At 40.2% G+C, this 14,894-nt stretch overlaps 1 protein-coding gene across 1 annotated transcript in view; it reads left to right on the forward strand.

Annotated features, from left to right (window-relative positions):
• MALRD1 (MAM and LDL receptor class A domain containing 1) overlaps window positions 1–14,894 on the forward strand; it is an 819,322-nt gene that overhangs the window by 426,083 nt on the left and 378,345 nt on the right. Inside the window, 2 exon segments of the mRNA XM_013008119.2 lie at window positions 3,965–4,210; window positions 5,502–5,659. Coding sequence (XP_012863573.1) covers window positions 3,965–4,210; window positions 5,502–5,659 — 404 coding nt within the window.

Genomic DNA, 14,894 nt, shown 5'->3' on the forward strand with positions numbered 1-14,894 from the left:
TGGACTGTGTGGCTGTAATTTGAGGTTCCTTCAAGACCTGCTTTGCCACACAATTGGAATTTATATCTCTTGAGCTGGGGACTATCGGACCATGACATCTAGTTCCTTCAATACCTGCCTCGCCACACCATTGGAATTTTCATCTCTTGAGCTGGGGACTGTCGGACTATGACATCTGGCTGACTGTTGGTGAATTGCCTTGCTGTTTGATGCCTGTGCCCAGATAGCCTCAATTGCTCTACAGAGGACTACCTGGCAGCCTTCAAGACTTGAAGGACTGCCAGTGTCTCACAACTGTCTCACGGGAGTGAGTTACACTGAGCCATTTGTACTGCTTTGTAATTTAATTAACTGTTTACTTCTTATGTTATATATCTATCTGTATAAATGTATATAAAATGATTAGTGTTCTGGTTTTGTTTCTCTAGAGAACCCTGTCTAACACAGGTAGGAATGACAGTTGCCCAAATCATTGGAAGCTTATATGTGAGCTGTGAGATAGAAAACCACTCGCAGGCATGGACATAGACAGTGAGTGACAATGCTACCTTCTACACTCACCAAGTGGGTCAGAGAAGTCAAATTATATAATGAGGCTTCCTGAGGTCAAGCAGGAGGTTTTAAAATGGCTCAAAAGAGCAAGCAAAGGAGAACCAGTTGTCTTTTTATAATGGTCAGGATGTAGGACCAACAGAAGGTTCCAGCATACCTATAGGGAATGCATTATTTGAATCTCCCACCAGAAGAGTAAGATTGGGCTTCCTTACCTTGCTCCTATGTGTAGGATTAGGGGTTATAAGGAAGAATTAAGCTTACAACCCCTTAGTCATCAAATCAAACACTTTCCCTGGGTGAAAAGGGAGCTTAAAACTGCCATGAACAGAACTGAGGAAGACTGCAGGGGGGGTGCGGGGGGCATTTGAAGTGAGGCCTCAGAGTTTGGATTTTGACATGTTAAGTTTCAAATGGGTACAACATACACAAGAAGCTTCAAAATGGACTTGAGAAATGACATTTGTACACAAACTTTTTGAAGTCCTTTCATATATCAGAGGTTTTATGCTTATCCTTTTGGAATTAAGCTGCTCACCAAAGTGATCACTGCTTAATGTAAGGAATATTTTTTACATAGAAATCAAAGCTCCGTAATTTCCTAGGGCTCTAATATCAGGATCACTTAAATGTATACCGTCAACTCTTTGGCAGCTGATTTCTTGGGCAAAGACCACAGCCATAGGAAATGCTTTGGAGATAGGTAAATAACGTTAGTTGACCACTTTTCTAAAAGTTTATCCCAAAAGGCATTGTTGTGTGTTATTTTATGAGGAATATGCAATTCAGCAGTGATTATGCTATTACTGTAGAGACTTTATGTTCAAAATTATTCTTCTGTAAAGACTTAATATAATCATCATTATTTGCCTAGGATATTATCTATATTGACAGTGAAATGTATTGTGTGCTGTAATGTGTTTTCCTTTTAAGAAGATGTCCAAATTATATTCTGCTTTGTTTTTATAAAATTAGATTTTATCTTGATTCTACCACTAATGGGACAAAACATTTTAAGAACTAGCTATGTTTTATTACCCAAGCAAATTAAAATGAGCAGAATCAATACAAATGCCAACTTGTATAAAACGAAATGATCTAGTAATTTCTTAGGTTCTTAATCTCCTCATGAGAAACAATTGGAAGGAAGCACCACTTTTCATGTATGTGTGTTGCGGTGATGGTGTGCCTGAGATTGTTACTCTGGTCTCCCTGTTCTTTTTGGTTTTAAAAATAATTGTAAAGACAACAGACCTGGATTCACATTGCATTTCCCTTTTTGTTTCCGCTTCCTTGTTTGTCTTTAAAGAAGAAATTCACTTTAAAACTCTAAGCCTCCCTTTTCTCATCTGTAAAAGACTAATGTACTCATCATCCCGCTTGTCTAGCTCAAAAACATTTCTGTGTTATTGCGGTGGGTAGATTTCATGTCGACTTGTACCTGGATGAACGTGTAGAGGTGGAGGTCACCCTATTAATCAGGTCACGGCCTGATGGTGCCTCTGTTGGGAGGTGGACTTCTTATAAGAGACACTGAGCTCCTCTCTTGCTTGCCCTCTGCCTTCCTCCTTGCTTGGGTTCTGTGTCTGTCACCAGGGGCAACCCCGTGTGGACCATTGACCTGGGAGTTTTGGGCTGTCTGCCATATTCTCACTGACCTTGGATCCACAAAATTATGAACCGACCATCCTGTGGTATTTCCACTTCTTGCTTCACCTTTCCATTCCATCAGCCTGCAGCTGTGAGAGTCTTAGGATGGTTTCTGCCAGCCGTGTACCTCGACAAACCAAGCACAACGCGTAATTGGCTAACCTGGAATGATAAGGACAAGGCTGGGAACCTTTATGTGTCTCACATTCCCCATGGTGACTTCCATGGAAAACACCAGTTTTCTCCATGGTACCTTCAATATGGCATCACATTCATCTATCTCTTGGTCAACTACAGTTTAAAATGAGCGATGACTCCAAGACGTCAGAGCTTCCATGTTAGGTCTGCAGAATCTCTTACAATAAGTCCTCACAAGATGAGCCTCTGCCTCTATGCTACACCAACTCTTAACAACCAGGTAACTCACCTCAGGTCAAAGGAACTACCACCTATGATGCAAAGCAGGCATTGTTGAAATCAGTGATTGTCCTGACAGGTGGAAAAGAGTGAAAGAAAGAAAGTCTCTGATCCTGTCGTGTCAGAAAACAAACATGACTAATGGCCTCGGTTGGATCTCAGGATAACTTTCCATGCTGAAATGTCATGTAGGATCTGTGTCCTAGGAGGGTCAAATGTTCAAAATGCTAGCAACTAAATGAAAAGTTGGAGATGTGAATATGCCATAATTCCTCAGAAGAGAGGCCCAATGCTTTACTTGCTAAAACAAGAACAAACTAGCTATTGAAGCAAGTGAGGCTATGGGGTGCTCATGAGTCTAGGAGTTGACTGGTACAGTGGTCATGTGCTGTTGTACTGTTGGAGCAATATACTAATAGCATTTTGTATATATTGAACTGCCTTATCATGTCCAAGTCCCTTACTTTTTCTTAAACAAGTATTCCACCAATATTCAACCAATTCACCTGGCTGCCTACTAAGGGCATTGATGATATCTATAGGATGCTCTTTAATTATTTTTGGCATCTTAGAACTTTGTTGTTTTTTCTCTTTTACAGAGCCAAATTAAAACCCATTAGGTGTAAGTAGGAGTCAAGTTATATAGCTCACAGTCATAAGCACCAGAGGTGAAACTCAGGCCCTTGGCCATCAAAAGCTTTGCTCTTCTCCTAGAGTTGATAAACACCATGTGCATAGTTCATAGGAGAGCTGCTTCCAAAATTCCAAACCATTAGTAAAGACACATAGAGAAAATGTAGCATTTAGAGACCAATGGAGTAGGAACTCCATCATTGCACATATGCCTGGCACTGCTTCTGAAGCAGTATCTTAGGTGTGCTTGATGTCGGATAAATATAGGTGTGAGGGAGCCTGATGGAATGCACTGGTAATGACTGCACAATACATGAACTCTTCCAGCCCTAAAGGATGAATATGGAAGGCCTCATTTGGGTTGTCAGATTAAATGTATACCTTCATCACAGCTTAAAATAACTATTCCATGTAGGTATAATCATCACAGCTTAAAATAATTATTTCACTTGAGGTACCCTCTTAGATCAATACAGTGATACTTCATGTCTTTCTTTCTCCACCCCCCACCCCCCACCGGCTCCCCTTGTGAATAATCTCTGAACTCTGGTGGAGCTTAGGCCTCAGACTCCTTACACCACTATATCCTTTTTACATGAACGTGAACATTAAATTATTTGAGTTTTGAGATTTTGACCTCACTGAGTGGCATTTCTTCATTCTTATTTTTGGTTTATGCTTTGCCTTGCTTTTGTTTTGTTTGTTTGTTTAGGTCACTGCCCGCAGGGTTCTCGGCAATGTCAGAATGGCAAATGTTACAGGCTAGAGCAGAGCTGTAATTTTGTGGACGACTGTGGAGACAACACTGATGAACATGAATGTGGCAGCTCTTGCACTTTTGAGAGAGGCTGGTGTGGCTGGCAAAACTCCATGGCTGAAAACTTCGATTGGGTTTTAGGGATTGGCTCTCATCAAAGCCTACGGCCTCCAAAGGACCACACACTGGGAAATGAACATGGTAAGTTATTAGCATGTTGCCCCAGCTCTAATCTTTACCTACAGTGCACATCACATGGGGTTCCCTGGAAGCAACTGGAGAACGCTGGAGAGGCAGACCATCAAGGTGCCAGCGCAAGTAAAGGAGGCCTGGGAGAGTCATGAAAACCTAATATTAACGAGGGTTTTGAGCATTGTAAATACATGATAATGTGTTCTGTCATCAGACATCGGTCTTAAATATCAGACCCTTGTAGTCAATAGTCAAAATCTTGCCACTTGATTGATTATCATCAAGTTATATACCTTTTCAGAGTCTTACATTCCTCATCTCTCAAAATGTGCCCTAAGGATGAAATAGAATTGGGGAGATAAAAGGAGGTGATGTAGAATGACGACTATGGGAAAGCAGTCGGAAACTAAGGAGGCTGTGCAAATGCATGAGTACCATCAGTTGTCTTAGGGGTGTTTGGTCTGACTCATCTTTAGGTTAGTAGATGTTTGAGGATCGGAAGGCACCAGCACAGGGATGTTGTTGTTGTTGTTGTTGTTGTTGTTCTGAGTGTGTGAGGCTGTAAACCCTGAGTGTGTGAGGCTGTAAACCCTGAGTGTGTGAGGCTGTAAACCCTGATAGAAGCAGACTTATCTTTCTCCCATCAAGTGACCAGTTGTTCCGACCTCTGACCTCTTGGTTAGCAACCACGTCTTTAACCAGGGTGCTCCCAGGACAGTCCCTGGATGTTCCAGAAATGCTCCCGAAACACTGAAATTCCACAAGCCTCTTATCCAGACAAATCGGGATGGCCAAGTCAGAATCTAAATCCCCTTTCAGACACTCAACTGTCTGTAGGTAAAATGTTTTGGGATATCTGAAAAAGCAAGTGTGACATTAGTACAAGGCCACTCACACTGTGGATTGTAATGCTGCACATACACTCCCAGCAGATCACTGAGTTTGAAAGTACGTCATATCCCCTTATTTGGATTCTAGATAGCTGTTGCATTGTTGTTTTACCATGAATGCATAGTTTGGGAAATTTATGAAATGATGTCCATAACTACCTTGGCGATTTGATGGCTTACGTATCCTGTCAGATCAATTAATCTGAATACTGGGAAGTACTTTGCTAAAAGCCCAGACAGTTGGAAATTGTTCACTGAATGAGCTGGAGGCAAGGCTATTAGATTCCCTTTCAGTTTCAAATGAAAATGCTTGTGGCAGATCAGATTGGACGAAATGTGATTAAAACGCTCACGAAAATGGAAACGCTGAAATCATGCCCTCCTTGTTGTTTCTATCCTGTCCGTTCTAGGGCACTTCTTGTATCTGGAGGCTACCCCGGTGGGCCTGCGGGGGGAGGAAGCGCACCTGAGGAGTGCTGTGTGGCAGGAATCCAGCGCCGCGTGCACCATGAGCTTCTGGTATTTCATATCTGCGAAAGCCACGGGGGCCATCCGGGTTCTCATCAAGGTAGGATTTCCGCCCGTGACTCTCCCAGGCTCTGCGAGGGCAGCACAGGGTGCTAGGGCGCTTCTTGCAGCTTGGATCACGTGGTCCAGGGAGCCTTTCTTTCCTCAGAGGCAGCTGCTGCTTGGAATAGAGATGCTCTTTGGAGTTTCATCACATTTGGTTCCAAACTTTGGGGGAAGCTGGGCTGGACTACCAGCTCTGAGTTGGGCATCTGCCCTGGTGCTGTCCCTGAATCCCAGAGCATCCTTTAGGGGAGCAATTCATCCAAGATACCGAACTCCCTTCTTTCTCCCACTTTAGGGTACCTGCTGAGAAGGGAACACAAGTCCTTCTGTCTGTTAGGCCTTTCTATCTGTACTTTTCCCAATTTAAGGAAATTGATGACTGGTTCATCCAAAGAATGAGTGGCTATTGATTTTATTTCATGTTGACAGTGGTTCTCAACCTGTGGGTCATGACCCCTTTGGGAGAGAACGACCCTTTCGTTCTCAGGAGTCGCCAAAGACCATCAGAAAACACATATTTCTGATGGTCTTAGGAACAGAGACACCACTCCCCTATCCATATCCAGGCGGGTCCACCCACACGCAGATACACCCACATATGAGTACCCTGCATGAAGACTGTTACCCATGCTACACCAGGCTTCAGGACAAAATTCCATTTATTTGTCATTAGAAATAAATATTCTGCAATATATAATTACATATTGTTTTTGCAATGGAGCACTGTTTTAATGATGTTCAATTTGTAACAATGAAAATACATCCTGCCTATCAGATATTTACATGACGATTCATATCAGTAGCAACATTACAGTGATGAAGTAGCAATGAAAATTAATTTAAGGTAGGGGGTTCACCACCACATGAGGAACTGTATGAAAGGGTGGCAGCATTTAAAACAGTCATTAAAAGAAATAATAAAAGATATACAGTTCTAAATACATTGTTCAAAGGACTAAGCCACTAAGGACTATGATCAAGGTATTATTCACTGGACTGTGTATGAACTGTGCCACAGACATGCTTTTTCTTTCTCTTTTTTCTCCGGAGAATTAATTGTAAGTTTCTGTCAGGACTTTCATTTAGCATTAAAACGTGACAGCGTTCAGGGAACAAAATTGCAAAGCACATGTGCATAGCACTTGGTTCAAATACCTTTAGATCATTTGGCAGGTTAAGATAGCATCAGAAAGGAAATGGGCATGCATGTGCAGGCACATGTATGTGTGTGCGCATGTGTGTGCGCATGTGTGTTGACGATACTTTCGAGAATAAAACTTCCTTTGAAAACATGCTCCTTGATTGTGATAAGAGTTGTATGAGCCCCTAATAAAATGGTTGAAAAAGAAAAAAGAAAACATGCTCCTTAAGCCACTGCTATTTTATGGCCTGGCTCTGGTGATCTGCCCTAGTACTGACGGAAAATGCCTGACCTGAATATCAAAGGATTCATACGTCTGCATGACTGATAGGTACATAGTGCATGTACTATCTGAAAACCGAATTGACTTTATAACTTTGGACTCTTCTGTAATGATGTAGCAAAGCTCGTCTTCTGAAATACATGCAGCGTATATTTCAATTATTTATTCCTGCAGTTTAATATGAAAACCAACTGAAATCTTGTGCTTTCAGTTCTCACAGGGTTATTCTGCTTATTGCTCTTTTTAATGTGATGCTTGATTATATAGTGTGCAACATGTGAGTGATTTGGTACCACTCTGTGGGCTTTGCTTTTTATTGTTTGCTTTAATCAAGTTTACATTTCAAATCTTTTAGAATAACAAACTCTACATTACAATAAAATGTAAAATTAAATGAGTTTGGGCTATTAGTCTTCCTACTGAGTAAAGTTGTGTATATAGAACTCCTGTGGTTCCTTGAATTGATTCCTATGGAAATTAAATAGTTTTTAAGAGTCCTTTATTCCTACTGTAAAAAACAAAAAGCCAAGATAGCAAAACGTAGATTGTTTTAAATTATTACGTATACTTATTCTTATGTAAATACATAGATTGTGGAGATCAATCTTTTATACTATAAATTAATTCTATCATCAGGAATTTTAAGGCAATTATTTCATTTTGGCAATTAACTGGATACAAACTATTGATCATCTTCAGAAAGTACGTCTTAGCTTATCCCTATGTGTGGAACCAGGCTGGATCTCACCCTGCTCATTAGTTTGAACGCATCCTAACAGATGGCCAGTTCATTAGGGGTAAAGATGCTGCCTTTCATTTACCTCTTTTTTTATTCCTCATCTTTTAAATGTTGCCAACTTTCCCAGGTGTTTCAGCTGGATCAGTTGGTCTGGCTCCTCTCAGGAATGATTCCCTCTTTTTCCTCCATTAGAACCTGAAGTATCATTCTCTTCACCAATCTTTTTATGAATATGTTTGCTCACCATGAATTTTCCTTCTCTAAGCATCCCTCACAATTCCAGATATCACTACTGTTCATTATGTGCTGTTTCTATGTATTCTATTTCCAAAAGTAGTATGTAAAAAAGGCCTTGGGACTGTACACTTCGTATATCCCTCTCACAGAGCCTGGAGGTCCTGCGGCCTAAGCTTTGGGCTACTAACCGCCAGGCAGGAATTGCAAACCCACCAGCTGCTCTATGGGAGAAAGATGAGCCGGTCTGATCCTGTAAAGATGTACAGTCTCGAAAGCTCTAAGGGACAGTTCCACTCTGCTCTAAGTCGGAATCCACTTGAGGGGAGTGGGTGCTGAATGAAGAAGCCGTAGGAAGGGAAAGGGGAAGGAAATGCGCCCTCACAAATCCCACTCCAGACGTGGCACAGCCCTTGCTTGAGATGGTTGTTCTGCGTTCCATAAATTACATTCATATCTTATCAGAAGAGTTTGTCATCTAAATAGGAAACATGCGCATGCAATCCATCGTGCAAGCATGGCATTGTGGAGCACTGCTGAATGGCAATGTGGTTCCTATGGGACAATATTAATTACACATCACAACGCCAAGAGATAACATTTATTGAGCATCAAATATAGATTGAGTACCTGCTTGCACTATTCCATCTGGCTCTGAGCTTAATAATGCACATCCATTTTACTAAAGGGATCTGACAGAAATGCATTAACCACCCTACGATGATCTAGTGGGAAATTGAATTCAGGTATGTCCACTTCAAAACTTTATATCTCTCGACCAAGGCTTCTACTCTGACTCTAATTCTGAAATGGGTTCTATTTTTCTAAAATCCATATCCAGTAAATGCATACATGGAATGATTTTTTATAAAGACACATTGAGTGGCACTGTTACATCATGGGAAAGGGCACCAGAAGAAAAGATAGCATTGCCTTAGGAGCAGCAAGCAGTCATCTCAATTTACGTATTAATGTATGCATCTGTATTTCCTGCTTTGATTGATATAGCATTTATTTTTTTAATTAAAGAGATACAACTGACATAAATGTAATCATCATCTCCAAGCAAGGCAATGAATGCGTATTTGTTGTTGTTGTGGTGGTTGTGGTTGTTGTTATCTACTTGATTCCAACCCATGGCAATCCTCTGCACCACAGAATGAGATGTTGCCTGATTCCATGCCATCTTCACAATTGTTCCTATGCCTGAGCACACTGTGAAAAATTAGATACGAATAATTAGGTTTGATAAAAAACACTTCATTGAGAAATTATATTTCTTCCCTTTGAAGTTTGATTTCAATATTAATGTAAAATATTGATAAAGTGTAGCTAGATATTTTAAAAGATGGAGAACAATTATATATACATATACATATAGGTATATGAGGGGGATCCAAACACTCATTCAAAGAATGGAATTAAAAGATAATGAAAAATGTCCATGAATTTTTTTGAAGCTTCCTTGTATAACAGGAGCTCTAGTGGTTCTGTTGGGTAAACATTAGATTGCCAACTGAGAAGTCTACAGTTCAAACCCACCAGCTACTCCAAGAGAAAAAGATGAGGCTGTCTTCTCCCTTAAATATTTACAACCTCAGAAATTCTGTGTATATGTGTGTGTGTGTGTGTGTGTGTGTGTGTGTGTGTTTAGTAGGCTTGGTTTGGGTTGATTTTTGTTATGTCTATCTCTATCTCTATCATCACCCACTGACATCTAGTCACTTACAACTCATAGAAACCCTATACATATAGAGTTTCTGAGACTACTCATATTTATAGTAACAGACGGCTCCATCTTTCTTCCACGGTGAAGCTGAGGTGTTTCAACCACTAATCTTGTGGTTAGCAGCCTAACAAGGCTATCTCTCTTTCGATCTATCTACCAGCTATATGCAGATATAGATTTCTGAAGGCAGTGTGTCCATCTCTTTAACTTTCCCTTGAATACATACTTCTCTTTGTGAGGGCAAGTAAGCGTTGTTACAAAACCATAGAAACCTAAGTAAAGAAAAATAATGGAGTGTGAAGCTATTGTATCTCAACATACCCTTCATTGTTGTCCATACATTTGTGAAGGTAATGTTCCCATGTCTCTGTTTTGCCTAGAGCTTGCTTCCGGGGCAAAATGGTAAATCCAAAACCCATTCCTGGTTATGATGTGTTTAATAAAATCATCTTCATTACCTTCCATTGTGCCTAATTGAATGATACAAAAGCTCATCTTCACTTTACACTGGTGACGCCCATTGAACTGAAAGCTGGCTGAAGCCAAGATTGTTGGGAACATCAAAAACACCCAACTTTGTGAGATCCCAAATTCTGTATCCATCACTTTAGTGGTAATTTTATGGTCTTCTTCCACAGATTTCTAGATGTTAGCCACAATTCCATCATTCATCAAGGTTAAAGTTCTTCCCTCTCTTGGCTCATTTTTACGATCTTCCCAATCTTTCTTAAACATGCTTAATCCATCTAATAAACTATAGTTTTTGTGGGCCCGCATTCCTGTAAACTTGTTGCAACTTTTCAATGATTTGGGAAGATGTCCACTTGATTTTTTAAAATTAGTATTTGCATTGTTCTCAAAAAATTTTTTTCCCCTCATGACAACAACAAAAATGCAGACTTAAAAAGAAAAAGACAGCGTAATGAAAGCAAGTCAAGTGTAGCACCGGGAGAACGTGTCTGCAGCCATCCACTGCTCACCAAGACAGATTTAGATGTTTCCTTTAGCATAAATCTCTGTGCATGAACTGAAGTTCTAATAGCAATACATTGTTTTTACTCTCCCTCATGTAATCTGTATTTTATGGAATCTGAAAATTTTCAATGTGGCCGGCTTATTAGCCATTACTCACTGTTTAGGGCAAGGCAAATATATTGTGATGAGAATTCATCCCAAAGAACCAGTTAGATCTTATGCAAGTGCAGACATCTGTTATTGCTGTGCACATTTTGTGAGTGAGGGAACAAGGGCTAAGAGCAAGACAGTCCAAACCAGTGGAGGAGCTGAAACTTGAACTCCATAGAACTGAAGTCTCTTTGGTTGCCCTCTTTCCATGGACGAGGCTGGCTATTAATATGCTAAGTTTAAATAAGGGAGCCATACCTTTTTGCTGAAACTATGAATAATTCATTTGAAAATAATATACCTCTTCTTAAGTAGGTGTTACTTTTATCAACCTTTATTAATGAGAAGGCACCGTGGGGGCAATAGATGAAGCACTGGGTTACTAACCACAGAGTTGGTGTTGCACAGCCACCAGCTGCTCGGTGGGAGACAGATGGGGCTTCCTCCTCCCCTAGACATTGTCCAGCTTCTGAAGCCCTGGAGAGCAGCCCCATCCAACAGGGTCACTCTGAGGAGGAATCAACTCCATGGCAGTGGGTTTAACTGAAAAGTATGGAGAAGTCGTGCATTTGAGGTGTGGCTTCCCAAGGATAGCAATTCAGTTATGCTGAAAGGCCATGATTAGATTAGCTTATGTCAATTCAACTATACATTTCTTATCAAATGTAAATGTATTGATTTCATCCACAATTTAAAATGAAAAAACAAACTAGTAGTTAAGAGTACTCAACACACATTGCCACCCCCAAATTTATTTAATGTTTCCTCCTAGCAGTTTACTTTTTCCAATCACTTGAATTCTGATGGAGTTAATTGATAATGAGCTATGTGTCAGTTTAAATATATTAGAAGTGATTTGAGAGAAATTAGAAATGGCTTTCTTAGGGTTGAGTGCTTGCTTTCATAGATAAAAGTCTCTCACTTTACCAAAACAAGAATGCAACCAAGCAAGAGGCCTTTGCATTTTTTCAGCTCGCCCTTTGAATAAAACATCTGAGCACCTGCTGTATGAACAGTGTCCAGCTCTTTTAGAAGTGCGCCCGTCTGTAATAAACTGTGGGTATTTTAATCGAGATAGTGCATGCTGTGAGGAATTTGAAAATATTTGATTGACGGCATTCAGGACTCACTCTCCATGCTAGAAAGCATAATATAGTCCAACCAGAAATAGGGAGAGGTCATCTGTTTCAGGAGTGTCCCCTGATTACAGCCAGCTTAGTTATGTTGAAAGACCATAATTAAATTTGCTCATTGCTTTAACTTGCTTCGGAGAAATGTAGAACTGTTGGACTCCTTCTTTCAAAATAATTTGGATCCATTCATTTTATAGATGAAAGAATGAAAGTTTAAAAGTTAGATATAGAGAGATCTATTTCCCAACTCACATGGGATTTTGAGAAGGAGAAGAAAAGAAGTTAGAATCAAAATCTGCTTTGTAATTTACAGCTAATTTGATCCCCTGGAAATTCACTCTAAAAAATCACATTCAATATGGAGACGTAGACTTTGTCAAATAGACCATGGAAAGTGTCAAGTCAATAGATGAAAGACCAGCTTCCTTCACCTACCTAGGAATCTGGCCCCATTCTGAGTGTGTTCTTACCCTTAGTCTCCTGAGCAATGAGCCTCAGCAAATGAAGGCATCCTCATTTAAATGTGAGCCTCCTTAGGCCTGCCAGTGCATGACTGCCCTGAACCCTGCACGCATGCTCACCACTGTCCTATCTAAGGAGAGATGCAACTAGCTCCTAACATCACATCTGCTTAGCGACTGTTGTTAGCTGCTGGTGCTCATAGTAACCCATCAGACAGGGTAAAACTGCCCAGTGGGAGTTTCAAGGCTGTAAGTGTTACAGGAGCAAATGTGTCCGTTGTGCTCTGTGAAGCTGCTGGAAAGGTTTAAACGCCCAGACTCTTGGTTACCAGCAGCGGGTACACTTAAACATGGAGCCACTACAGCCCCTGTCTAACTACTAGAATATGCCATCATTTTAGATGCAAGGATAGTTTAATCTATGAAGTGTATGTAATATTATGTGTGCGGCACATACTGGTTAGGGCCATGGCTCACATTTTATTCATTATTTCAGAGTATAGAGAATACATAGAATCTAGATATTAACAAAACAAACACTCACCATCATTGAGTCTATTCCAACTGAGCGTGACCTCTAGGGCAGAGTGGATCTGCTCCTGGGGGTCTCCGAGCTGTCAATCTGGACAAGAGCAGAAAGCCACGTCGTTCTCCCGTGGCTTTTCAGTTCCAACAGAAGTAGTAGGGAGCCAAGTTTGAAACCTATAATACCACCAGGGCTTCTGACAGATTAAAAAAATAATAACTCTTTGCCATGGAGTCTAGGCAGACTCACGGTGATATTCTAGGATGGGGAGAGATGACCCTGTGGGCCATCACGGGAATCGAAAGCCCATCTTCCTGTGGAGAAGCTGGTGGTTTCCAACTGCTGGCTTTGTGGTTAGCACCACAATGAGTAACCATTGGCCACTATTAGAGAACTGATTTTTCAAAGACTTTCATGTGGATTTAGGACTACAGATAAATTAAATTTAATTTCCAGGCCCTTTCTTCCTCCTTTCCTTTCAGAATTGTTTCAGCACTTTGATCATTCAATCTGCAGAGTAGTTATGGCTACATTGTACAGCCGAGTTTGAGCAAATTGAGAGAGAATTTATCTCTGGACTTCAAGTTATCTTCACTGACGATCTCAACACACTCAGAAATGTATTGGTAACCACAGGCCACATTCCTTATTTTATATTGCATGAATATTTTCTCTTTTATACCCTAGAGACTTGGGCATGTCACATCTTTAGCTATGTCAGATTTTTTTTTTTTTGAGCTTTTCACATCTTTTCCTATGATCTTTCCTCTTTGAGTGATTTTACTAAAATGAACTAGTACTTTACCAAGTACTGGTAACTATTACTAAGTAACCTGGTCCCTTTTGCCAGGAAGAGAAGGTTTCTGTTAAGACACTAACAACTGTTTAATCTAGCTTGAGAGCAATTTTTTTCTTTGCAAGAGCATCAGATAGTCAGCTTTTCAGAAATTCTCAGTGTCCCGATGGTTGCTGTAGCAATCACTATCACTGTGGTCCCCGGTATTGCTGCTACGCTTAAGTGCAGTTTCCATTTATCGATTGATTCCATTATTCCAAACAGTACACTGACCCTTTTACAATATTCAAAATAAACCTCAGATGTTTTGTCCTAATTTTAAAGTACATGAATTTGGGATCCAGGTTACATAAAGAAGAGTGGCATAATCAGGATTCCCAAGCTAAGTCTAATTCTAACCTCCATGCTCTTAACTACTCCACTTCTGCTCTTAGAATCTAAAATATTCCTACAGCCAGGAGGCAGGAATAGTACTGCCCATCAAAGTTTCCCAGTGGCTCTCAAATACAAATTGGAGATTTTCTTCACCACATATTGATAAATACACAAACCAGTTCCACACATGTTAGGAGAGGTACTTATTTGTGTGGATGAACTTCAACCGTTTGGTTTTATTTGTTTACTTTCTAACCCAGCTTGTTGACCTCTGGAAACAGTAGCGATATTTATCTAAACTTTAATACCTAATGACTTTGAAAATTCTAATCAAATTTAAATGCTGCATTTTCATGTTGATGAAGAAAGAATGAATTATAAACTATAATTTCATATGTAAAAGAATATAACTCAGCTAAATGCAATCCTGCAATGGATTATAAATAGTTCTATTCAAATATGAATGCTTTTTGATGGATGCAAGCATCTATACTTACCTGCTCTTTCTCCCTCTCTGCTTTGGCTTTCTAGTATGATCAAACATGATTAACATTAATTGATCCGTCTCTCTGAAAACTGAGACCTCTATTATAAAGTTGAATTCTTCAAGACTAAGTTTTTTCAGTCACAGGTGTGCATGTCAGAGATCTCATTAGTCATCTAACTGTTGTCATCAGTCAAGACTCCT

This window comes from Echinops telfairi, unplaced genomic scaffold (genome assembly GCF_000313985.2).
Source record: "Echinops telfairi isolate 266 unplaced genomic scaffold, ASM31398v2 ScPeMD7_7473;HRSCAF=8511, whole genome shotgun sequence".
NCBI lineage: Eukaryota > Metazoa > Chordata > Mammalia > Afrosoricida > Tenrecidae > Echinops > Echinops telfairi.